The sequence below is a fragment of the Neovison vison genome, chromosome 6 (assembly GCF_020171115.1).
Source record: "Neovison vison isolate M4711 chromosome 6, ASM_NN_V1, whole genome shotgun sequence".
NCBI lineage: Eukaryota > Metazoa > Chordata > Mammalia > Carnivora > Mustelidae > Neogale > Neogale vison.
In genome coordinates, this window is record NC_058096.1 from 75,863,595 (window position 1) to 75,888,327 (window position 24,733).

At 36.4% G+C, this 24,733-nt stretch overlaps 1 protein-coding gene across 4 annotated transcripts in view; it reads left to right on the forward strand.

Moving 5' to 3' along the window:
• RNF13 (ring finger protein 13) overlaps positions 1-24,733 on the forward strand; it is a 155,328-nt gene that overhangs the window by 97,741 nt on the left and 32,854 nt on the right. For all 4 annotated transcript variants that reach the window (XM_044251590.1, XM_044251588.1, XM_044251587.1 and 1 more), the window contains 3 exons: positions 521-611; positions 5,063-5,168; positions 16,131-16,224. In XM_044251590.1, coding sequence (XP_044107525.1) covers positions 521-611; positions 5,063-5,168; positions 16,131-16,224 — 291 coding nt within the window. The remainder of the gene's footprint in view (positions 1-520; positions 612-5,062; positions 5,169-16,130; positions 16,225-24,733) is intronic.

Sequence of the window (24,733 nt, forward strand, 5' to 3'; positions counted from 1 at the left end):
TTCCTATTCTTTGCCCTTTCTCAACTTCTGTCAGCCTGTCAGTCTGAAAAGCCGTAGGTATATGGTATCATTTTTGAGACTTCTATAAAGTGGTCTTTTCTTACATTCTTCGGCTTATACATCTCCTGGGAATGGGTATGTAAAAAAAAGTTTTTTCACCTTTTCATTTAAGTTATGTGTGAAAAGAAAACTTAAATTTCTTTCTCTTCCTTTTCTAAGAGTTAATTATGTCTATAGAGGAATATCAAAAGGAAATATTAAAAATATATCTAGTCTTCTAGACTGTTGAGATGGTATGGTAATGTATGTATGCACAATGTTAGCTTTTGTTATTGTAAATGTAATAGGATTTCTCAACCACTGTGATTGATAATGGTATAACTCTGCAATCAGGAAAATCAACCGATTCAAATTGATTGTAATTGTTACCAGTTGCATTTGCTGCTGTTATGAAGAAAGTAAAGTTGATTGTAAACGGAGTATGGGATTTTAAGAATAATTTTATTATTATTTTATACAGTTGATGTGCTAAAGAAAATTGACATTCCATCTGTCTTTATTGGGGAATCATCGGCCAATTCCCTGAAAGATGAATTTACATATGAAAAAGGGTAAGTAATGGATATAAAAAACAATCATGTAGCTTAATATTCCTTATATTAGGGTAGAACTATATTAGTTGTAACCAAGGTTATGTTTAAAAATGAGCTCTACTGTGCTAAATTATCTTTTAAGTCATTGTGATTTTAAGACTATTGTAATATTTCTTCTGTGCATGATTACAATCATTGATGATAACTTCCTAGATCCATTGAGTTCTTTAGGTTTGCAAGTAGTCTAATTTTATAATTCCTTCTTCATTTATTAGCTAAAATGCTTCTGTAAAGAGAACTTGCACCTTTATCGATTCTTTCAGTACCTTGGTACACAATCTAATGAAGCTAGGATGGGATGCCAGGCTGGCTTAGTTGGTGGAGCATGTGACTCTTGATCTCAGGGTAGTCAGTTTGAGCCCCATGTTGGATGTAGAGATTATTTAAAAATAAAATCTTAAAAAAGGGGGTGGTGTCTGGGTGGGTCAGTCAATTAAATGTCTAACTCTTGATTTCGGCTCTGGTCACAATCTCATGTTCCTGAGATCAAACTGGGCCTTGGGCTCCAGGCTCTGTGGGGAGTCTGCTTGGGATTCTCTCTCCCTTCATCTGCCCCTCGCTTGTGCACTTGCTCCCACTCTCAAATAAATAAATAACTCTAAAAAAAAACCAAACTGGTATAAACAATTCCTGCCCTTCATTTACTGTTTTCAAAGTGATTTCGTTCACTAGCATCTTCCAAAGATGATTTATATGTATATTCAAAGTATCATAATGAATTCATGAGTTAAAACTCCCTGAATATGCTTCAGCCCATTGCAGTTAATCTCTTTATTGATGTTCACATTTTCCAATTTCAGACTTCCAAGTTTAATCCAAATGTCTTTTAATGTAAATCTGGAGCTTTTGACTGCTCCTTATTTTCTGTATGACAAGATGTTCCAGGCCCATTTTGTTCTTTTCCTCCCCCTGACTTGGAACCTGCTGATTTTTTCAAGGAGCCTCTGTTTCCTTTTAATTGAATATGGTATTTAGAGACCGAGAGGAGATCATTGCTCCTTGGTTTGTCATTATTTCTAGGGTTTTTCAGTGGATAAATCTAAGACATATATGTGCTTTTTGTTTTTATTATACATAAGGTTTCCAGGTAAAATAGTGTGTTTTAAAGATACAAAAAATCATGAGCGCATGCTGTTGCTTCTAACCTAAATTCAGGACTGAAGGTTTTTTGCTCTACTTCATTAATTTTACACCTGTATTTTATTTTTCTGTGCTCAAAGACACCAAAGTAATTGTTTTCTTTTTAATTGCATAATACATATATAACAGAACAATACCAACAATACTGGCATTTTTGAACAAATAGTTCTTTCTTTGTTTAAGGTATATCATAGTAAGGATCTAAAACCAAATTACCATGTTTTAAAGACATGAAATAATTCGGCCTATTTGATTCATGTTGCTTTTAGATTTTAGGGATTGCTTTTTTACCCTCATTGTGACTTTTATGATTTTGTATAAACTTAAAATCAACAAAACACAGTGCATATTCAGAGAAGTCCAGCTTCTTTTTTTTTTTTAAGATTTTATTTCTTTATTTGCCAGAGAGAGAGAGAGAGAGAGAGAGCGCGCGCGCATAGGCAGGCAGAGTGGCAGCAGAGGCAGAGGGAGAGGCAGGCTCCCTGCTGAGCAAGGAGCCCGTTGTGGGACTCGATCCCAGGACTCTGGGATCATGACCTGAGCCGAAGGCAGCCACTTAACCAACTGAGCCACCCAGGCGTCCCAGAAGTCCAGCTTCTAAGTATCATCTGCTTTGTCCATTGTTCCCATCCTAACCTTTTAAGTAGCAATTTTAAAGTCTATTGGGGCGCCTGGGTGGCTCAGTTGGTTTAACATCTGCCTTCGGCTCAGGTCATGATCCCAGGGTCCTGGGATTGAATTCCACATTGGGCTCCTTGCTCAGCGGGGAGTATGCTTCTCTTTCTGCCCCTTCCCCTGCTTCTGCGCATGCTCTCTCTCTCTCTGTGTCAAATAAATAAATAAAATCTTCTAAAAAAAATAGGACATAAGGAACACTAGATTTAGAACCCAGGTCTGTGAATCTTTCTGCTTACAAGAAAATTCTGGAATTGATTGTATTTCTCTGGTTAGACATATATAGGAAGTGTTCAAAAGTTTTTTAATGTTGGGGCGCCTGGGTGGCTCAGTGGGTTAAAGTCTCTGCCCTCAGCTCAGGTCATGATCTCAGGGTCCTGGGATCGAGCTCTGCATTGGGCTCTCTGCTCAGCAGGGAGCCTGCCTCCCCCACCCCCATCCCCGCCTGCCTCTCTGCCTACTTGTGATCTCTGTCTGCCAAATAAATAAATAAAATCTTTTTTTAAAAAAGTTTTTTTTTTTAAATTTCTACTTCCCTGGGTCTTCCTGCTTTGTTCGTTTAGCTCCTTCTCACCTGGCAGTTCTGTTCATTTCTGAGCAACCCTTTGGCTTATCTCATAGGACAGGGTTTATTTGTTTATCTCATTCAAGCCACATCCACATTAGAAAGCTGTTAACATAAAAGGAGAAGAAGAAAACCCATATGAGAGATGTAAAGTTTGCTATTGCTGAGATACTTATATTCTATAATGAGTTGAATATAGATAAGCAGTAGTCTGGCTTTTAACCCCTGACAATGTTAATTTATAGCTGGTTGGTCGGAGTAGGGTAGGGAGGTTGCAGAAGACTAGCATCGTATGGAAAGGTTCTTCTACTTAAAAGTGGCACCACTGTTACTGTCTCAGCACTGGCTCGTATGGTTTCAGAAGATTTGTGTCAAGCATGGGGGCATTACTTCCAGACCTGACCTCATGCTGGAAGAGATGGCATTACAGTGGCCCAAGCCTGCTGCTTTTCTTTTTTCACCCTGATAGATCAGTCATTTTAGTATTTTATGTAAAGCTACAAAAACACATGTAAATCTTTTGTCATCCCCTATTCTGCTCAAAGCGATTGAAATAAAAAGCTCCTTTTACTTTAGTGTTCTTAGCATTTTTGGGAAAATCTTTAAATTATTGGGAAATTCCTTATATTATCTTTTTTATTTGTTTTTGTATTGGTAAAGCTTGATAGAGCTCCCTGCATATGAATATAATAAATAATGGCAAGAAGACTTAAAAATTGCTTAATTTAATTTCATGTTATTTTTCTTAAGTACTATGGTGTTCTAAGCATCTCTATGTCGGGAAGAGTTGGCCTGTTTTTATTTCCCTTTTATTGAGAATTTTTGTTTTGCATTTAATCCTTGTGTTACAAAGTAGCAGGCTTCACTGCCTAAAAATCACCTAAGAAGTGGGTTACAATGTAGTGTTATTAGCACCATACTAGTGGAGTAGCACCTGAGTACAATGGAGAAAGCAGTCCTATCACCATTACACAAGTGTTTCCCTAGACTGAATATATTTTCTAATGCAGGATTTGGCAGCCATGTAAAATTTGCTCACACAACAAAAATAGTGTGCCTATTTTTTTTTTTTAAAGATTTTATCTAAGAGCAAACATAAGCAGGATCAGAGGCAGTGGGAGAAGCAGACTCCTCACTGAGTAGGGAGCCCCATGTGGGGCTCATTCCTAGGATTCCAGGATCATGACCTGAGCCAAAGGCAGACACTTAACTGACTAAAATATCCAGGCACCCCAACAGTGTGCCTGTTCTGATCATAGTTTCATTTTATGAGTCCCTGTCAATTTCTGTTATAGTAATTCCACCATAAGCAATAACATGGTTAATAACAAAGGGGATTAAGGCAGGTAGCCTTACTCCATCCCTTTCCAATAACATACACATTTTTTTTTTAAGCTTTTTCCAATCAAGCAATGGGGAGGGTACAGAGTAGGGAGAAGGCTACAACTCCTTTTAATTCCCTTATCAGTTTTTTATTCCATATCTCATAGATTAATGTAGAGTACAGGGGCTATGTCCATTGTACCTGGTATAAGAAGTTCATGTAAAGCATAGGGAAGAGGGAGGATATTTTTGATAATAGTAGCTTCAGAGCTTTACCATAGGAGGAGCTGATGAATAATAATTTGAGTGGGATAAGGGGTTTCGTTGACAAGATACCCAAGGTACTACCATTGTTTAAATTGCTGATTTTGCCTATAAAATATGCAGAATTTTGCCCAGGTTCCTAAATTCAGTGAATAACATGTTTCTGGGATGGACACAGTAATTATTATTGGCTGATTTTCTGTACCCAGTCTAAACGCTTCCTTAATTATGTAAGCAAGTTATTTTGGTAAATATGTAGAAGAAACAAAGATGGAGAATGTATCTCTTAAATTATTGGAAATGATATATTAGAAGATGAGATGTGTTTAGTGATTGAATTTTAATATCTAAATGCCTTTTAAGCAATGCTTTTGTTTTTAATTAACATTGTAATTTGGCAACTCTTAATATTTCTCAATTACTAATTTTTGTTTTCTTCTAGGGGCCACATTATCTTAGTTCCAGAATTTAGTCTTCCTCTGGAATACTATCTAATCCCCTTCTTGATCATAGTGGGCATCTGTCTCATCTTGATAGTCATTTTCATGGTAGGTAAATCAATGTTAAATATATTTTTAAAAATAGTATGGATGGTTCTAAAAATTATTGTATTGAGTGAGAGCAGACTTACATAAAGGGGTACATGTTGTATGAGTCCATTTATATGATTGGGTCTAGAAAAGGTGAAGATAATCTGGGTAGAAAAATCCTAACAGCGATTACATCTAGGGGTGCTAGGAAGAGGGAGTGAGGGATTTACTGAGAAGGGTATGAGGGAACTTTTGAGGGGGTAAGTCATATTCTGTATCTTGACAAAGGTTGCCCAAATGTCTGTACACTTAAATTTTTTGCATGTCTTTGTATATAAATTTTACCTAAGGAAAAAAATACTGTAAAAGAAATACTAAGCTCTAACTAATGATACAAATGCTAAAGTATTTGGGGAGACATATATTGATGATCTGCAACTTACTTTGAAATGCATTATAAAAACAATGAGAGAAAGAGGTGTTTTTGGGGTGCCAGGGTGACTCAGTTGGTTAAGTGGCTGCCTTTGGCTCAGGTCATGATACCAGAGTTCTGGGATCGAGCCCTGCTCAGCAGAGGGCCTACTTCTCCCTCTGACTCTGCTTGCCACTCTATATCTCTCTGTCAAATAAATAAATAAAATCTAAAAAAGAATTTCAAAAAAAGAGGTGTTTTGATGGGTAAATAGAGGGATGGAAAGGTGATTAAAAGTATAGTACAATGTTAATTATGGAATCTAGGTGATGGGTATATGGATATTATAAAATTTCTTCAATTCTTCTCTGTATTTGAAAGTTTTCATATCAAAATGTAAAGAATACTATGAGTGCTGAGGTTAAAGGTGATGACACATTATCTATAACGTGGTTACTAGAGTATGGTCCCGGGACTCTTAATGGGACTTTGAAGTCAGAATTATTTTCATAATAATGCGAAGATATTATTATTATTTTTTTTTAATTTTTTATAAACATATATTTTTATCCCCAGGGGTACAGGTCTGTGAATCGCCAGGTTTACACACTTCACAGCACTCACCAAAGCACATACCCTCCCCAATGTCCATAACCCCACCCCCCTTCTCCAACCCCCCTCCCCCCAGCAACCCTCAGTTTGTTTTGTGAGATTAAGAGTCACTTATGGTTTGTCTCCCTCCCAATCCCATCTTGTTTCATTTATTCTTCTCCTACCCACTTAAGCCCCCATGTTGCATCACCACTTCCTCATATCAGGGAGATCATATGATAGTGGTCTTTCTCCGCTTGACTTATTTCACTGAGCATGATACGCTCTAGTTCCATCCATGTTGTCACAAATGGCAAGATTTCATTTCTTTTGATGGCTGCATAGTATTCCATTGTGTATATATACCACATCTTCTTTATCCATTCATCTGTTGATGGACATCTAGGTTCTTTCCATAGTTTGGCTATTGTGGACATTGCTGCTATAAACATTCGGGTGCACGTGCCCCTTTGGATCACTACGTTTGTATCTTTAGGGTAAATACCCAGTAGTGCAATTGCTGGGTCATAGGGCAGTTCTATTTTCAACATTTTGAGGAACCTCCATGCTGTTTTCCAGAGTAGTTGCACCAGCTTGCATTCCCACCAATAGTGTAGGAGGGTTCCCCTTTCTCCGCATCCTCGCCAGCATCTGTCATTTCCTGACCTGTTGATTTTAGCCATCCTGACTGGTGTGAGGTGATATCTCATTGTGATTTTGATTTGTATTTCCCTGATGCCGAGTGATATGGAGCACTTTTTCATGTGTCTGTTGGCCATCTGGATGTCTTCTTTGCAGAAATATCTGTTCCTGTCCTCTGCCCATTTCTTGATTGGATTATTTGTTCTTTGGGTGTTGAGTTTGCTAAGTTCTTTATAGATTTTGGACACTAGTCCTTTATCTGATATGTCGTTTGCAAATATCTTCTCCCATTCTGTCAGTTGTCTTTTGATTTTGTTAACTGTTTCCTTTGCTGTACAAAAGCTTTTGATCTTGATGAAATCCCAATAGTTCATTTTTGCCCTTGCTTCCCTTGCCATTGGCGATGTTCCCAGGAAGGTGTTGCTGCGGCTGAGGTCGAAGAGGTTGCTGCCTGTGTTCTCCTTAAGGATTTTGATGGATTCCTTTCTCACATTGAGGTCCTTCATCCATTTTGAGTCTATTTTCGTGTGTGGTGTAAGGAAATGGTCCAATTTCATTTTTCTGCATGTGGCTGTCCAATTTTCCCAGCACCATTTATTGAAGAGGCTGTCTTTTTTCCATTGGACATTCTTTCCTGCTTTGTCGAAGATTAGTTGACCATAGAGTTGAGGGTCTATTTCTGGGCTCTCTATTCTGTTCCATTGATCTATATGTCTGTTTTTGTGCCAATACCATGCTGTCTTGATGATGACAGTTTTGTAATAGAGCTTGAAGTCTGGAATTGTGATGCCACCAACTTTGGCTTTCTTTTTCAATATTCCTTTGGCTATTCGAGGTCTTTTCTGGTTCCATATAAATTTTAGGATTATTTGTTCCATTTCTTTGAAAAAGATGGATGGTACTTTGATAGGAATTGCATTAAATGTGTAGATTGCTTTAGGTAGCATAGACATTTTCACAATATTTATTCTTCCAATCCAGGAGCATGGAACATTTTTCCATTTCTTTGTGTCTTCCTCAATTTCTTTCATGAGTACTTTATAGTTTTCTGAGTATAGATTCTTAGCCTCTTTGGTTAGGTTTATTCCTAGGTATCTTATGGTTTGGGGTGCAATTGTAAATGGGATTGACTCCTTAATTTCTCTTTCTTCTGTCTTTTTGTTGGTGTAGAGAAATGCAACTGATTTCTGTGCATTGATTTTATATCCTGACACTTTACTGAATTCCTTTACAAGTTCTAGCAGACTTGGAGTGGAGTCTTTTGGGTTTTCCACATATAGTATCATATCATCTGCGAAGAGTGATAGTTTGACTTCTTCTTTGCCGATTTGGATGCCTTTAATTTCCTTTTGTTGTCTGATTGCTGAGGCTAGGACTTCTAGTACTATGTTGAATAGCAGAGGTGATAATGGACATCCCTGCCATGTTCCTGACCTTAGCAGAAAAGCTTTCAGTTTTTCTCCATTGAGAATGATATTTGCGGTGGGTTTTTCATAGATGGCTTTGATGATTTGAGATATGTGCCCTCTATCCCTACACTTTGAAGGGTTTTGATCAGGAAGGGATGCTGTACTTTGTCAAATGCTTTTTCAGCATCTATTGAGAGCATCATATGGTTCTTGTTCTTTCTTTTATTGATGTTTTGTATCACATTGACTGATTGCGGATGTTGAACCAACCTTGCAGCCCTGGAATAAATCCCACTTGTTCGTGGTGAACAATCTTTTTAATGTACTGTTGAATCCTATTGGCTAGTATTTTGGTGAGAATTTTTGCATCTGTGTTCATCAAGGATATTGGTCTATAGCTCTCTTTTTTGATGGGATCCTTGTCTGGTTTTGGGGTCAAGGTGATGTTGGCCTCATAAAATGAGTTTGGAAGTTTTCCTTCCATTTCTATTTTTTGGAACAGTTTCAGGAGAATAGGAATTAGTTCTTCTTTAAATGTTTGGTAGAATTCCCCCGGGAAGCCATCTGGCCCTGGGCTTTTGTTTGTTTGGAGATTTTTAATGACTGTTTCAATCTCCTTACTGGTTATGGGTCTGTTCAGGCTTTCTATTTCTTCCTGGTTCAATTTTGGTAGTTTATATGTTTCTAGGAATGCATCCATTTCTTCCAGATTGTCAAATTTGTTGGCGTAGAGTTGCTCATAGTATGTTCTTATAATAGTTTGTATTTCTTTGGTGTTAGTTGTGATCTCTCCTCTTTCATTCATGATTTTATTTATTTGGGTCCTTTCTCTTCTCTTTTTGATAAGTCTGGCCAGGGGTTTATAAATTTCATTAATTCTTTCAAAGAACCAGCTCCTAGTTTTGTTGATTTGTTCTATTGTTTTTTTGGTTTCTATTTCATTGATTTCTGCTCTGATCTTTATGATTTCTCTTCTCCTGCTGGGCTTAGGGTTTCTTTCTTGTTCTTTCTCCAGCTCCTTTAGGTGTAGGGTTAGGTTGTGTACCTGAGACCTTTCTTGTTTCTTGAGAAAGGCTTGTACCGCTATATATTTTCCTCTCAGGACTGCCTTTGTTGTGTCCCACAGATTTTGAACCGTTGTGTTTTCATTATCATTTGTTTCCTTGATTTTTTTCAATTCTTCTTTAATTTCCTGGTTGCCCCATTCATTCTTTAGAAGGATGCTGTTTAGTCTCCATGTATTTGGGTTCTTTCCAAACTTCCTCTTGTGGTTGAGTTCTAGCTTCAGAGCATTGTGGTCTGAAAATATGCAGGGAATGATCCCAATCTTTTGATACAGGTTGAGTCCTGATTTAGGACCGAGGATGTGATCTATTCTGGAGAATGTTCCATGTGCACTAGAGAAGAATGTGTATTCTGTTGCTTTGGGATGAAATGTTCTGAATATATCTGTGATGTCCATCTGGTCCAGTGTGTCGTTTAAGGCCTTTATTTCCTTGTTGATCTTTTGCTTGGATGATATGTCCATTTCAGTAAGGGGAGTGTTAAAGTCCCCTACTATTATTGTATTATTGTTGATGTGTTTCTTTGATTTTGTTATTAATTGGTTTATATAGTTGGCTGCTCCCATGTTGGGGACATAGATATTTAAAATTGTTAGATCTTCTTGTTGGACAGACCCTTGGAGTATGATATAGTATCCTTCCTCATCTCTTATTATAGTCTTTGGCTTAAAATCTAATTGATCTGATCTAAGGATTGCCACTCCTGCTTTCTTTTGATGTCCATTAGCATGGTAAATTCTTTTCCACCACCTCACTTTAAATCTGGAGGTGTCTTCGGGCTTAAAATGAGTTTCTTGGAGGCAACATATAGATGGGTTTTGTTTTTTTATCCATCCTGATACCCTGTGTCTTTTGATTGGGGCATTTATCCCATTAACATTCAGGGTAACTATTGAGAGATATGAATTTAGTGCCATTGTATTGCCTGTAAGGTGACTGTTACTGTATATTGTCTCTGTTCCTTTCTGATCTACCACTTGTAGGCTCTCTCTTTGCTTAGAGGACCCCTTTCAATATTTCCTGTAGAGCTGGTTTGGTGTTTGCAAATTCTTTCAGTTTTTGTTTGTCCTGGAAGCTTTTAATCTCTCCTTCTATTTTCAATAATAGCCTAGCTGGATATAGTATTCTTGGCTGCATGTTTTTCTCGTTTAGTGCTCTGAAAATATCATGCCAGCTCTTTCTGGCCTGCCAGGTCTCTGTGGATAAGTCAGCTGCCAATCTAATATTTTTACCATTGTATGTTACAGACTTCTTTTCCCGGGCTGCTTTCAGGATTTTCTCTTTGTCACTAAGGCTTGTAAATTTTACTATTAGGTGATGTGGTGTGGGCCTATTCTTATTGATTTTGAGGGGCGTTCTCTGAACCTCCTGAATTTTGATGCTCGTTCCCTTTGCCATATTGGGGAAATTCTCCCCAATAATTCTCTCCAGTATACCTTCTGCTCCCCTCTCTCTTTCTTCTTCTTCTGGAATCCCAATTATTCTAATGTTGTTTCGTCTTATGGTGTCACTTATCTCTTGAATTCTCCCCTCGTGGTCCAGTAGCTGTTTGTCCCTCTTTTGCTCAGCTTCTTTATTCTCTGTCATTTGGTCTTCTAGATCGCTAATTCTTTCTTCTGCCTCATTTATCGTAGCAGTGAGAGCCTCCATTTTTGATTGCACCTCATTAATAGCTTTTTTTATTTCAACTTGGTTAGATTTTAGTTCTTTTATTTCTCCAGAAAGGGCTTTTATATCTCCCGAGAGGGTTTCTCTAATATCTTCCATGCCTTTTTCAAGACATCGAAGAATGTCCCTCAATCTGATGTTTTTCTTGTGATTACATTGTGTTATAGGTTTCTTGGGGGAATAAGTTTTTAAAAACAGGTGAAGTGCCCTTCTTACGTCATGGAGTACATGATATCTGCATAACATCACTAATGGTATTAACATTCATTCCTTGGTTAAGCCAGGTTTCTCCACTATAAAGTTAATATTTTTCTCTTTTTCTGTTCTTACTTTGGAAGTGAGGCACTTATATAGCACCCCTAAAACTGAGGAGGGACAAGCAAGATCTAGAGTGGGGAGTAGGAGAGAGTATCTATATATTATTTGGAATTCTTTCGTGAAAAAGATGTATCTCTCTCTTTTTGGCATTTATTTATTTATTCAATCATTTATTTATATTAATATGTACTCCTGTATATTTATTTTATACCTTGGTTTATAATCTAATACCATTTTATTTATGTTCAAATCTTGACCTTTGGCCATGGAGAGCTCTGTCAAGCTAGGTCATGTGTCCCTTTAATTTGATCCATCCTTTAGTTTTTCTAAGCACTTCTTTTATATCTGGTACAATAAGAAGCTTCAGATTCATCTTATATTTTCTTGCTCCACCCCTAAAATTAGACATTTCTCCAAGGAACGCTGGTTTCTTTTATCGAAGAGTTATATTTAGAAACCAAGATTTAGACACTGGACATCATTTTTATATATTAATCTTATATCTACAAACTTGCTGAATTCTACTCTGGTAATTTGAACTTATTGAGTCCCTTAGGTTTTTAGTATAGAAAATAGAATAGAAAGAAATTTTTTTGGTTAAAAAATGCCCTTGGCAGAGTAGGACTAGATGTAAATACCCTTAAATCAATAAAGGTTATTGACTAAAAACTAAAAATGAATATCATTAAATGGTTAACTTATTAGAAGACTTCTTGAAAGTCAGAAACAACAAAAAAATGCTACTTACTGTTGAACCTCCTATTTAACATTATGCTGTCCTTTCTGTAAACTGAGAAAAAAAGACTGTATAAGGATTAGAAATAAAAATTTTCTTTTTCCTTATTTAATGATGAATGGGTGCTGAATTATATATCTTTTACCTGTTGTAATGATCATTGTTTTTTTTTTCTCTTTTACTCTATGTGGGATTACATTATTTTGTAAATTTTAAAAATCCTTGTATTTGATTATCATGTATAAATTTTGTATTTACATTTTGGATTACTCTGATTTCTAATATGGACCATTTAGTTCTACACTTTTACATAGATGCAAAAATCTAAAATAAAATATTAGCATTCTGAATGTCTGGGTAAGGGAGAGTTTTAGTATTATGGGACCAGAATAATCTTTTTATTTTTAATGGAATTATTTCATTTTGGTTTTTTAGGGAGGGAGGGAGATAGGATTGAGAGACGAGGGGGAGAGGGAGAGACCCTTAAGCCAATTCTATACCCAGCAGGGCTCAATCTCACAACCCTGAGATCATAACCTGAGCTTAAATCAAGAGTTGGATGTTAACTTACTGAGCCACCTAGGCACTCCTAGAATAGTCTTCATATCAAACTGGACAATCCATTAGCACATGGACCGGGTGCTATAGAAAAAAGCATGACAAGCCCTCAAAAAATTAAACAAATTATCATATCCAGCAATTCCACTTTGGGTATATAACCAAAAGATTTGAAGACAGAGTTGGACAGATATTTGTACACCTTTGTTCATAATAGCATTATTTCCAATACCCAAAGGTGGAAGCAACCAAATTGTCCGTCAGTGCATGAACAAAATGGGTTTTCAGATAAACAAAATGTGGTATAGACATACAATGGAATGTTAGCTTCAAAAAGGAAGGGAATTCTAATACATGTACAATGTGGACGAACCTTAAAGACATGCTCACTTGAAAAAAGCTAGTCATGAAAGAACCAATACTGTACAATTTTATTTATATGGGATACCTAGAGTAGTCAGATTCAGAGACAGAAAGTAGAATGGTAGTTGCCACAGGCTGTAGGGAGGGTAGGGTAGGGAATTACTGTTTAATGAGTACAGGGTTTCAGTTTTGCAAGATGAAAAGAGTTTTATGGATATATGGCAGTGATGGTAGCACAGTAATGTGAATGTACTTAATGCCACAGAACTGTACACTTAAAAATGGTTAAGATAGTAAGTTTAGTGTTATTTTACCATACAGTTGATCCTTGTGCAACATGGGTTTGAACTGCATGGGTCCACTTAAAAGCAGTTACAAATAAGTAACTAGACCCATAAAACTAATAACCCTTATTTTCTGTTTCCTAAAATAGTTTTTGATGGAGTTGGGATTATATATCAGTTTTTGGTGAAGGTTGTTTACAAAATAATCTAGGTCTGTTGACTTTTCTCATAGTCATCTGGACATTCAGATAGATGGTTGTCTGCTTTTTCTACTACCACGCCCAGTGTGGAGCTTGATGCAGGGCTCGATCTCACAGCCCTGAGATCATGACCTGAGCTGAAATCAAGAGTCAGATGCTTATCTGACTGAGCCACCCAGGTGCCCCCTAAATTATATTTTTAAGAAATTGTCTATTTTATCTGTTTTCAAGTGCCTTGTCTGGAATCAAGTGCTACTCACATAACAATTTAAAGAGAATTTCTGTTTTTTAAAGAGAATTTACACTGTATGTGAAATGAGTTCTCTTTATTCATATTTGTCCATGCCTTTCACAGTGTTATCAGAAGTTTACCTGTTTTGTCTTTCAAAGAAGTAGACCTTGAGTATTTTCTCTTGTTCCTTTCATTCAACAAGTATTTTGCATCTATGATGCACTGCTTTGGGGTCCAAAGATTCATCAGTGAACCAAATAGGTAAAAATACCTTGTGTAAAGTAGCCTAGATTCTGGTAGAAGTTACATTCTAAAGTCTTCACTTTCATCCTTTTTTTTTTATTTTTTCCTCTATCTCCTGAATTTCTGCTTTTTATTTTTTTCATTAGTTTCAGAGGTAGAATTTGGTGATTCATCAGTTGCGTATAACAGCTGGTGCTCATTACAAATGCCCTCCTTAATGCCCATCACCCAACTATCCCTTCCATTTCCCTTCTCCCCTCCATCCACCCACATTTTGTTTCCTAGAGTACAGCATCTCTTATGGTTTGCCTCACTCAGAATTTTCCATCTTATTTTATTTTTTCTTCACTACTCCTATGTTCATCTGTTTTGTTTCTTAAATTCCATGTATGTGTGAAATCATATGGTATTTGCCTTTCTCTGACTTATTTCACTTAGCATAATACCTTCTAGTTTCGTCTGTGTTGTTGCCAATGACAAGATTTTATTCTTTTTGATGGCAGAGTAATATTGAGGTCTCTCTCTGTGTGTGTGTGTGTGTGTGTGTGTGTATACACATATATATTCCATCTTCTTTATCCAATCATCTGTTGATAGACATCTGGGCTCTTTCCATATTTTGGCTGTTGTGGACATTGGGGTGCAGGTTCCCTTCATATCATTATGTTTGTATCCTATGGATAAAATCCTATCCTATGGATAAAAACCTAGTAGTGCCAATGCTGGATCATAGGGTACCTCTGTTTTTAACTTTTTTGGGAACCTCCCTACTGGTATCCAGAGTGGCTGCACCAGTTTGCATTTCCACCAAGAGTTTAAGAGGGTTCTCCTTTCTCCACATCCTCTCCAGCACTTCCTCTCACTCCTTCATGTCCTCATCCTTTTCCCAGCCCCATCCCTAGGCACAGATCAGCTTTTGGTCACTATAGATTAGTTTGCATTTTTTTCAGCTTTATACACATAGAATTATATATTATGTACTCTTCTGTGTCTGTCTTCTTTCTCTCAGGATAAGTATTTTGAGATTCATATATTGAGTATATTGACTTTTTTTTTTAACCCAGTTCTGTTTGATTGTATAAATAAATCAATTTTGTTTATCCATTTACCTTTTGATAGGCATTAGGGTTGTTTCTGGTTTTTGGATATTATAGTAAAGCTGACATAGACATTTGTGTACAGGTTGTTATATTGATTCGTACTTTCATTTCTATTGGGTACATATAAGTAGAAGTGGGGTGATTGAGTTGTATGGTAAATGTGTGTTTAAAGTTATAAAAAACTATCAGCATTCCAAAGTGGTTATAACAGTAGTGTATCATGATGACAGTTCCTCCACTTCGTTGCCAACACTTGATATAGTTAGTCTTTTTAATTTTAGTCGCTCTCATAGGTATATAGTGCCATTTGTGATTTGAATTGACATTTCTCCTTGACTAATTATGTTGAGTATCTCTTCCAGTGCTTATTTGCCATGCATTTGTCTTCTTGGTAAACTGTTTAGTCAAATATTTTGTCCATTTGTTTTCTGTTGGGTTGTGTTTTTTTTATTGTTTTTGAGTTCTTCATAAATTCTCATACAAATCTCTTATCAGATATGGAATTTGCAAGTATTTTTTCTCATTCTGTGGTTTGTCTTTTATTTTTTAAGTGTCTTTTGAGGATAGAAGTCCTTATTGACACAGTCAAATTTATCAAAATTTTCTTTTTATGGATGTCACTTTTGGTATTTGGCTCTGTCCTGTAGACTTCCTTTGCATTCTTGCAAGCACAGTCACTTAAATTTGAAAATATTTTGTATATTTTATCCAGTATTCCTGAGTATTCATAGTACAGGTGTTCTATAATACTTCTATTCAGTTTGCTGCTACAACTGAAAGTGCAGTGACTAATAAATGTATGTTTGAAAATTTTATTAGTTTGTAACTTACAGGAGTTTCAACTCTGCCTTCTTGATCCAGTGGAGTCTTTGTAACTTGTGGTCTATCATTTATATTTGCAAACAAATAGTTCTATGTTATTTATAATGTTTCTGTTAGAGTAGATAAAGATAACTTCAGTGAATGATTAAAAATTCAAAGGATAATTTGAGGTAAACTATTTACTTATATGATTAGTGCTTCAATTAATGATATTGCAATTAGGGCTTAAGTAAATTGAATTGATTTGCAGCAGCTATCCAGAATCATGTCTATTATTGTAATGGCCATTTTTCATTTGCATGTTTAATGTCTGATTTCTTTTTTTTCTTTATCTTTAGATCACAAAATTCGTCCAGGACAGACATAGAGCTAGAAGAAACAGACTTCGTAAAGATCAACTTAAGAAACTCCCCATACATAAATTCAAAAAAGGTCAAGTGAATATTTTAATTTTCTAAATAATCACCATTTGTTTATTTAAGAATCCATGATGACCTCATTCTAATACTACCTGCTGAGTCCTTGCCACATCCTATGCCTAATACTCTGTTAATAGTGAGTGAATGTGGAAGATTTTTTTTTTTTTTTTTTTTGCTGTGGTGTATGCTGGTGAAGGCAAGAAGGGGGTAAATGGTCGGCAGAGAATTTACAAACAATGACGAAACTGACCTAAATGCTTTTTATTATCACCATGTGTCAGCAGTTCTCAACCTAAATGGATAAAATACTTCTGTGCATTAATATGATCTACTCCCACTAATCCTCCTTCTCTCTCCCACCATATATCACTATTTAACTAAATACAAAGTTAATAGTTACGTTAACTAAATACACGTGTGGCTATTATATGTCAGTATATTTTAAATATATCTTCTCATTTAATTTTCATATTTCTATGAAATGGATACTTTAATGGGCATTATGGATGAGGAAATAGAGGATCAGAGAGACAAAAAACTTTAATGTCACACAGCCAGTCCTGATAGAGCTGGGGAGGGGTCTAATAATCTAGTCAATATAATTTCTCCTACCTATGCTATAGTACATGCTTGTTAAATCCTTTTGGCTAGTAGTCCCAGACTTTTCAATTCCATATACCATGAAAAGTATTCTGTTTTTTAATTCAGAAAAAATGAATAGAAAGGAGCAATGGGGAAGGCATTAGAATTTAGTTCTGCCAAAATTTTATTTTCCAAGTAATAATGTGTTTTAAAAACCTTCCATATATAATAACTGTTATTTGATTAAAAATATGACATTGGGACGCCTGGGTGGCTCAGTTGGTTAAGCAGCTGCCTTCGGCTCAGGTCATGATCCCAGCGTCCTGGGATCGAGTCCCACATCGGGCTCCTTGCTCAGCAGGGAGCCTGCTTCTCCCTCTGCCTCTGTCTGCCTGTGCTCGCGCTCTCTCTCCCTCTCTCTCTGACAAATAAATAAATAAAATCTTAAAAAAAAAATATGACATTAACAAAAAAAAAATAGGAAAAGCCACATGTTAAAAGGAATAAACAGACACATTTATAAAAATGTACTGCACTGTCCTCATTCACTGTGGAGTACATAAAAGTTATTTACAGGCCAGAAGTGGTTTAAGAACTGGTTTTAGGAATCACTTTTTTAAACTCCATTTTGTGTTTATTTTTATGCTTCCTAAACCCAGAAAAAAAGTTTAGAAAGGTGGTATTGTCCTAGCATACATAGTTGGTTTTTTATCTGAGTAAGATGAGTAGCCATTATAGGATTTTGAGTGGGGGGGAAAGGTAATATGTAATTAAATGTTAAAAGGGTCTTTCGGGGGCGCCTGGGTGGTTCAGTGGGTTAAGCCTCTGCCTTCGGCTCAGGTCATGGTCTCAGGGTCCTGGGATCGAGCCCCGCATCTGGCTCTCTGCTCAGCGGGGAGTCTGCTTCCTCTTCTCTCTCTCTGTGCCTGCCTCTCTGCCTACTTGTGATCTCTGTCTGTCAAATAAATAAATAAAATCTTTAAACAAAACAAAACAAGGCAAAACAAAAAAAGGGTCTTTCTGCTGCTATGTTAAGAGTAGGGTGTAGAGGGCCAAGGGTATGTATACATAGAGAGACCAGATAAGAGGCCATTGCAATAATCCAAGTGAGGTATGAATGTGGGTTAGACTGAGTGGTAGCAGTGGAGGAGGTGAAGAAAATCTCAAATTCCTAAAATTTAAATTAAATTTAAATTAAAAGAAAATCTTAAATTCATATGTTTGGAAGATGGAATACACTGTATTTATTAATGGACTAGTTGGGGGAGAGAAAACAGGGATGACACCAGAGTTTTTGGTTTTAGCAATGGCATTGCCTTAAAATAGAGATAAGGATGGTTAATAAGGGTGGAGTGGTTTTGGGGGGAAAATTGGGCAAGTAAGTTTTGGACCTGTGGAATCTCAGATGTCTTATAGACATTATAAATGAGTCTAGAGTTTAAGAGACAGATCTGAACTGGAAGTGTTGCATATACATGTATTTAAATCATGAGTCTTGAATGACGGTACCAAGAGAATGAGTATAGGTGTATGGAAGAATACTAAAGACGTATTTGGGACATTCTAACATTAAGTAAGGAAGAAGAGGAATCAGCTAGCAGTGGAGACGGAGCAGGAATGGCCAGTTATATAAGGGGAGAATCAGAAGAGAGTGCTTTACCAAAAACCAAAGTGATGCAAATCTGTCAAAGGGCGAAAAGTGATATAACCTGTGTGACAAGCTCCTGATAAATAAGGAAGATGAAGCCAACAGTTGGCCATTAGAAGTTATTATCTTGATGAGCAGTTTTGACAGGAAAAAACCCGAGACTGTGGTGGGTTTAGGAGAGAATGGAAGGAGAAGGATCAGAGCCAGTAACTGCAGACAACTTGAAACAGAAATCTAACTAAAAGTGGAAGAAATGTGGTAGCAGTTGGTAGAGACGTTGGGTTAAGAAATAACAGCACGTTTACTGAAGGAAATTGATGACATGAGTGACAGATGGGAGAGTAGCTGTCATACTGTCTTTGAGAAGGCAAGAAGGAATAGGATCTGGTACACAAATAGGTGGACTAGCCTTAGGATGGTAGCATGGAGAGCTGAGCCCTGATGGAAGGTAGAATATGTGGGTGTAAAATTCTGGGACATGGGTATTTATGGTGGTAGGTCTGTGGAAATTTCCTTTACTTCCATTTTTCTCAGGGAAGTGGGAAACAATAATTAACTGAAGATGAGGATGGGAGGGGAGATGCTGGAGGTTTCAGAACAGAAAGGTATAAAATATTTCTAGGAGTGTAATTGTGCAGATGGACCAGGGAAATATAATATGATAACCTGACAGCCCAAACCTCCCTATCAGGTTTATGGTTATGAACCAGTCAACATATTTATGTTTTTCTCTAGCTGTATTCATCTGTGTGGACTGGTGTTTTATCCTTATCATCCTGTTTTTTTTTTTTTAATGTGAAGTATAACAGGTATACAAAAAGCATCTAAGATACCTATTTCTGGAACCATCTAGTTCAAGAAACAGAACATGACTGGTGCACCAGAAACTACTGTGTACCTTCTGGATCACAATACTTTCCTCATTGGAAGTAGTCATCCAGGCTTATGATAATTATTTCATTGTCTTTCTATTAGGTTTTACCACCTGTATATTCATTCCAAAATAATATGATTGAATTTTTTCCCATTTTTGAATTGCATTTTTTTAAAGTTTTTAATCACCCATTGTTCATCATGACAAGTGCCCTTCTAAATTCCCATCACCTATTTCACCCATCTCCCCACCAACCTCCCCTCTGGTTAACCCTCTGTTTGTTCTCTATAGTTAGGAGTCTCTTTCTTGGTTTGCCTTTCTCTCTTTTCCCCACCTCTGCTCATTTGTTGAGTAAATTCCGTCTGTGAGTGAAATCAAACAGTATTTGTCTTTCTCTGACTTCTTTCGCTTAGCATTGTGCTCTCTAGCTCCATCTGTGTTGTTGCAAAAGGCAAGATTTCATTCTTTTTTATGGCTGAATAGTATTTCATTGTATATCTATATCACATTTTCTTAATCCATTTATTAACTGTTGGACAGTGGAACAGCTTCCATATCTTGGTTGGTGTTAATAATGCTGCTAAAAACATTGGGGTGCGTGTATCCCTTTGAATTAGTGTTTTTGTCTTCTTTGGATTAATATCCATTAGTCTAAGTGCTGGATTTAGGGTAGCTCTATTTTTAACTTTTTGAGGAAACTCCATACTGTTTTCCAGAGTGGCTGCACCAGTTTGCATTCCCACCATTAGTGCAACAGGGTTCCTCTTGCTCTACATCCTCTCAAACACCTGTTGTTTCTTGTGTTGTTGAGTTTAACCATTCTGACAGGTGTAAAGTGATATCTCATTACTTTTGACTTGCACTTCTCTGATGATAAGTAATGTTGAGGATTTTTCATGTATCTGTTGTGATCTGTATATCTTTTTTGGAGGAATGTCTGTTCATGTCTTCTGCCCATTTTTAATTGGATTATTTGGTTTTGGGACATTGAGGGGGTTTTTTGGATTTGGTTTATTTTATAGTGAGCATTGAGTTTTTATAAGTTCTTTATATACTTTGGATATTAACCCTTTATTGGATATGCCATTTGCAAATATCTTCTTCCATTTAGTAGAAGCTTTGTTGTAGTAGAAGCTTTTAGCTTTGTTGATTCCTTCGCTGTGCAGAAGCTTTTTGATTTTATTATACCCCAATAGATTATTTTTGCTTCTGTTTCCTTTGCCTCAGGAGACATATCTAGGAAAACATTTCTATAGCCAATGTCAGAGAAATTACTCCCTGTGTTCTCTTCTAGGATTTCTATGGTTTCAGGTCTTACATTTAGGTCCTTAATTCATTTTGAGTTTATTTTTGTGTATGATGTAAGAAAGTGATCCAATTCCATTCTTTTGCATGCGGCTATCCCAGTTTTCCCAACACCATTTGTTGAAGAGACTGTCTTTTTCCTCATTGGATGTTTTTGTTTCCTTTGCAAAAGATTAATTGACCATATAATCATCGTTTTATTTCTGGGTTTATTTCCATTCCATTCTGTTGATCTGTGTGTCTGTTTTTGTGTCAATACCGTACTGTTTTGATTACTACAGCTTTGTACTATATCTTGAAATTCAGGATTATTGTACCTCCAGGTTTGTTCTTCTTTTTCAAGATTCCTTTGGCTATTTGGGGTGTTTTTGTGGTTCCATACAAATTTTAGGATTGTTTGTTCTAGTTTTGGGAAAAGTGCTGTTGGTATTTTGATAGGGATTACATTAAATAATAGATTGGGTGGTATGGATATTATAACAATATTTGTTCTTCCAATTCATGAGCATGGAATATCTTGCCATTTCTTTGTGTCATCTTCAATTTTTTTAAATCAATATTTTATAGTTTTCAGAGTAAGGTCTTTCTCCTTCTGGGTTAAGATTGTTCCTAGGTATTTTATTTTGGGTGCAGTTGTAAATGGGATTATTTTCTTAATTTCTCTTTCTACAGCTTCATTATTAGTATATAGAAATGCAATGGATTTCTGTATATTGATTTTTTTAAAAAAGATTTTTATTTATTTATTTGACAGACAGAGATCACAAGTAGAGAGGCAGGCACAGAGAGAGGGAAGCAGGCCCCCCACTGAGCAGAGAGCCCAATGCAGGGCTCGATCCCAGGACCCCGGGATCATGACCTGAGCCGAAGGCAGAGGCCCAACCCACTGAGCCACCCAGGCGCCCCTGTATATTGATTTTCTATCTTGCAAACTTACTGAATTCATTTATTCTAGTAGATTTTTGGTCGAGTCTTAGGGTTCTTTGTGTAATAGTATCATGTTATCTGCAAATAGTTAAAGTTTTACTTCTTTCTTACCAATTTGGATGTCTTTTATTTCTCTTTGTTATCCTAGCTGTGGTTAGGACTTCTAGTACAATGTTGAATAAAAGTAGTGAGAATGGACATCCTTGTGGACACCCCTTTCCCTGTTATATATGATGTTAGTTGTGGGTTTTTCATATTTGGCCTTTAATTTGTTGGTGTATGTTCCCTCTGAACCCTGAACCTACTTTGTTGAGGATTTTTTTTTTTTATCATGAATGGATGTTGTATTTTGTCATGACTTTTCTGCATGAAAAATTGAAATCATCATACAGTTTTTATCCATGATACAGTTTTCTGCATGAAATATTGAAATCATCATATATTTTTTATCCTTTTATTTTTTAGTTTTTTAAAGATTTTATTTATTTATTTGACAGAGATCACAAGTAGGAAGAGGGGCAGGCAGAGAGAGAGAGAGAGAGAGAGGAGGAAGCAGGCTTCCTGCTGAGCAGAGAGCCTGATGCGGGACTCGATCCCAGGATCCTGAGATCATGGCCTGAGCCAACAGCAGAGGCTTAACCCACTGAGCCACCCAGGCATCCAATTCTTTTATTGATATGATATAACAAGTTGGCTGATTTGTGAATATTGAGCCACCTTTGCATCCTGGGAATAAATCCCACTTGATCGTGGTGAATGATTTTATTTTAATATATGTTGGATTTGGTTTGCTAATATTTTTGTTGCAGATTTTAATATCTGTGTTCATCAGAGATTCTGGACTATAGTTCTCTTTTTTTGTGGTGTCTTTAACTGGTTTTGGTATCAGGATAATTCTGACCTCACAAAATGAAAAATTTGGAAGCTTTTCTTCCTCTTTTATTTTTTGGAATAGTTTGATAAGAATTGGGTATTAACTATTCTTTAAAAAGTTTCATAGGGGACCTGAGTGGTACAGTCAATTAAGTGGCTGATTCTTCATTTTTGCTCAGGTTGTGATCTCAGGGTCATGAGATTGAGTCCCATGTCTGGCTTTGCATTCATTGTAGAATCTCTTTGAGACTCTTTCTCCCCTCTTCAAATAAATCTTAAAATGAAATAAAATGTTTTTTAGAATTCACCTGTGAAGCCATCTGGTCCTGGACTTTGGCTTGTTGGGAGTTTTTGATTACTAATTCCATTCCATTCCTGTTAATTGCTTTGTTCACATTTTTTTTTCTTCCTCATTTTGGAAGACTTTATGTTTCTAGGAATTCATCTGTTCTAGTTTATCCAATTTGTTGGCATATACTTTTTCATAATATTCTCTTATAACCCTTTGTATTTCTGTGGTTTCGGTTGTTATTTCTCCTCTATCATTTCTGTTTTTGAGAATCCTCTCTCTCTTTGATGAGTCTGTCTAAAGGTTTATCAGAACCAACTCCTGGTTTAAAATCTGTTCGGATGATTTATCCATTTATGTAAGTGGGGTGTTAAAGTCACCTGTTATTGTATTACTATCAATTAGTTCCCTTTATGTTTTTATTAGCTGCTTTATGTATTTGGGTACTCCCATGCTGGATGCATAACTATTTACAATTGTTGTATCTTCTTGTTGGATTGGTCCCTTTATAATGATATAGTGTCCTTTGTCCCTTGTTACAGTCTTTGTTTTAAAGTCTATTTTTAAATAGACTAAGTCTAATTAAGTCTAATTTTAAAGTCTCCAAGTATTGTTACCCTGGCTTTTTTTCACTTCTATTTGCATGGTAAATGCTTTTCCATCCTTTTTCTTTCCATCTACATGCGTCTTTAGGTCTGAAGTGAGTCTCTTGTAGGCAGCATATAGATGGGTTTTGCTTTTAATCCATTCTGTCACTTTTGGATTGGCATGTTTAGTCCATTTATAGTCAAAGTAATTATTGATAGGTAGGTACTTACTGCCATTTTGTTACTTGTTTTATGGTTGTTTTTATAATTCTTCTCTTTTCTTTTTTGTTCTCTTCTCTCACAGATGACTAGTTTAGTGATATATTTGGGTTTCTTTATTTTTTGCATACCACTTACTGATTTATGATTTGTGGTTATCATTAGGTTTGTATATAATATCTTTTGCATATAGCAATCTATATTAAGTTTATGACTGCTTAAGTTTCAACCCATTCTTTACTCCTTCCTCTTCTGTACTCCTATACCTTTTTTAGGTATATGGTATCAAAATTTACATCCTTTTATTTTCTGAATCTCTTGACTGATTTTTGTAGACACACTCCTACTTATGATCTTTCCACTCAAAGGGTTCCTTTAACATTTCTCATAGCACTGGTTTAATGGTGATGAATTCCTTTAGCTTCTGTTTATCTAGGAAACCATTTCTCTCCTTCTCTTCTGAAAGATAGCCTTGCTGGATAGAATATTCTTGGCTGGAGTTTTGTTTTGTTTTGTTTTGTTTCCCTTCTTTGAGCTCTTTGAATATATCATGCCACTCTGTTCTGGCCTGCAAAGTTTCTGTTGAAAAATCTGTTGGTAGCCTTATTGGATTTCCCTTGTTTATAACTGTTCTCACTTGCTGCTTTTAAAACTTTCTTTATCCCTACTTTTTACCATTTTAATTACTGTGTGTCTTGGTGTGGACCTCCTTAGGTTGATTTTGTTGGGGGCTCACTTTGCTTCTTGGGTCTGGATTTCTGTTTCCCTCCCTGGAATTGGGGCAACTTTCAGCTAGTATTCCTTCCTTCCTTCTTCTCTCCCTCCCTCCTTCCTTCCTGTTTTTCTTTAAAGATTTTATTTATTTATTTGACAGAGTGTGCACAAGCAGGGGGAGGGACAGGCAGAGAGGGAGAAGCATGAGCAGGGAGCCTGATGGGGAGCCCGATCCCAGAACCCTGGGATCATGACCTGAGCTGAAGGTAGACACTTAACTGATTGAACCACTCAGGCACCCTCAGCTAGTATTTCTTCAAGTAAGTTATCTTCTTCCTTTTCTTTCTCTTCTTCTGTGATCCCTATAATGCAAATTGATGGAGTCACTGAATTCCTTAAATCTATTTTCAGTTTTTATTATTTTTTCTCTCTTCATCTTGATTGCTTTCCATTATTCTATCTTCCAGGTCACTGATCCATTTTTCTGCTTCCTGTAGTCTACTG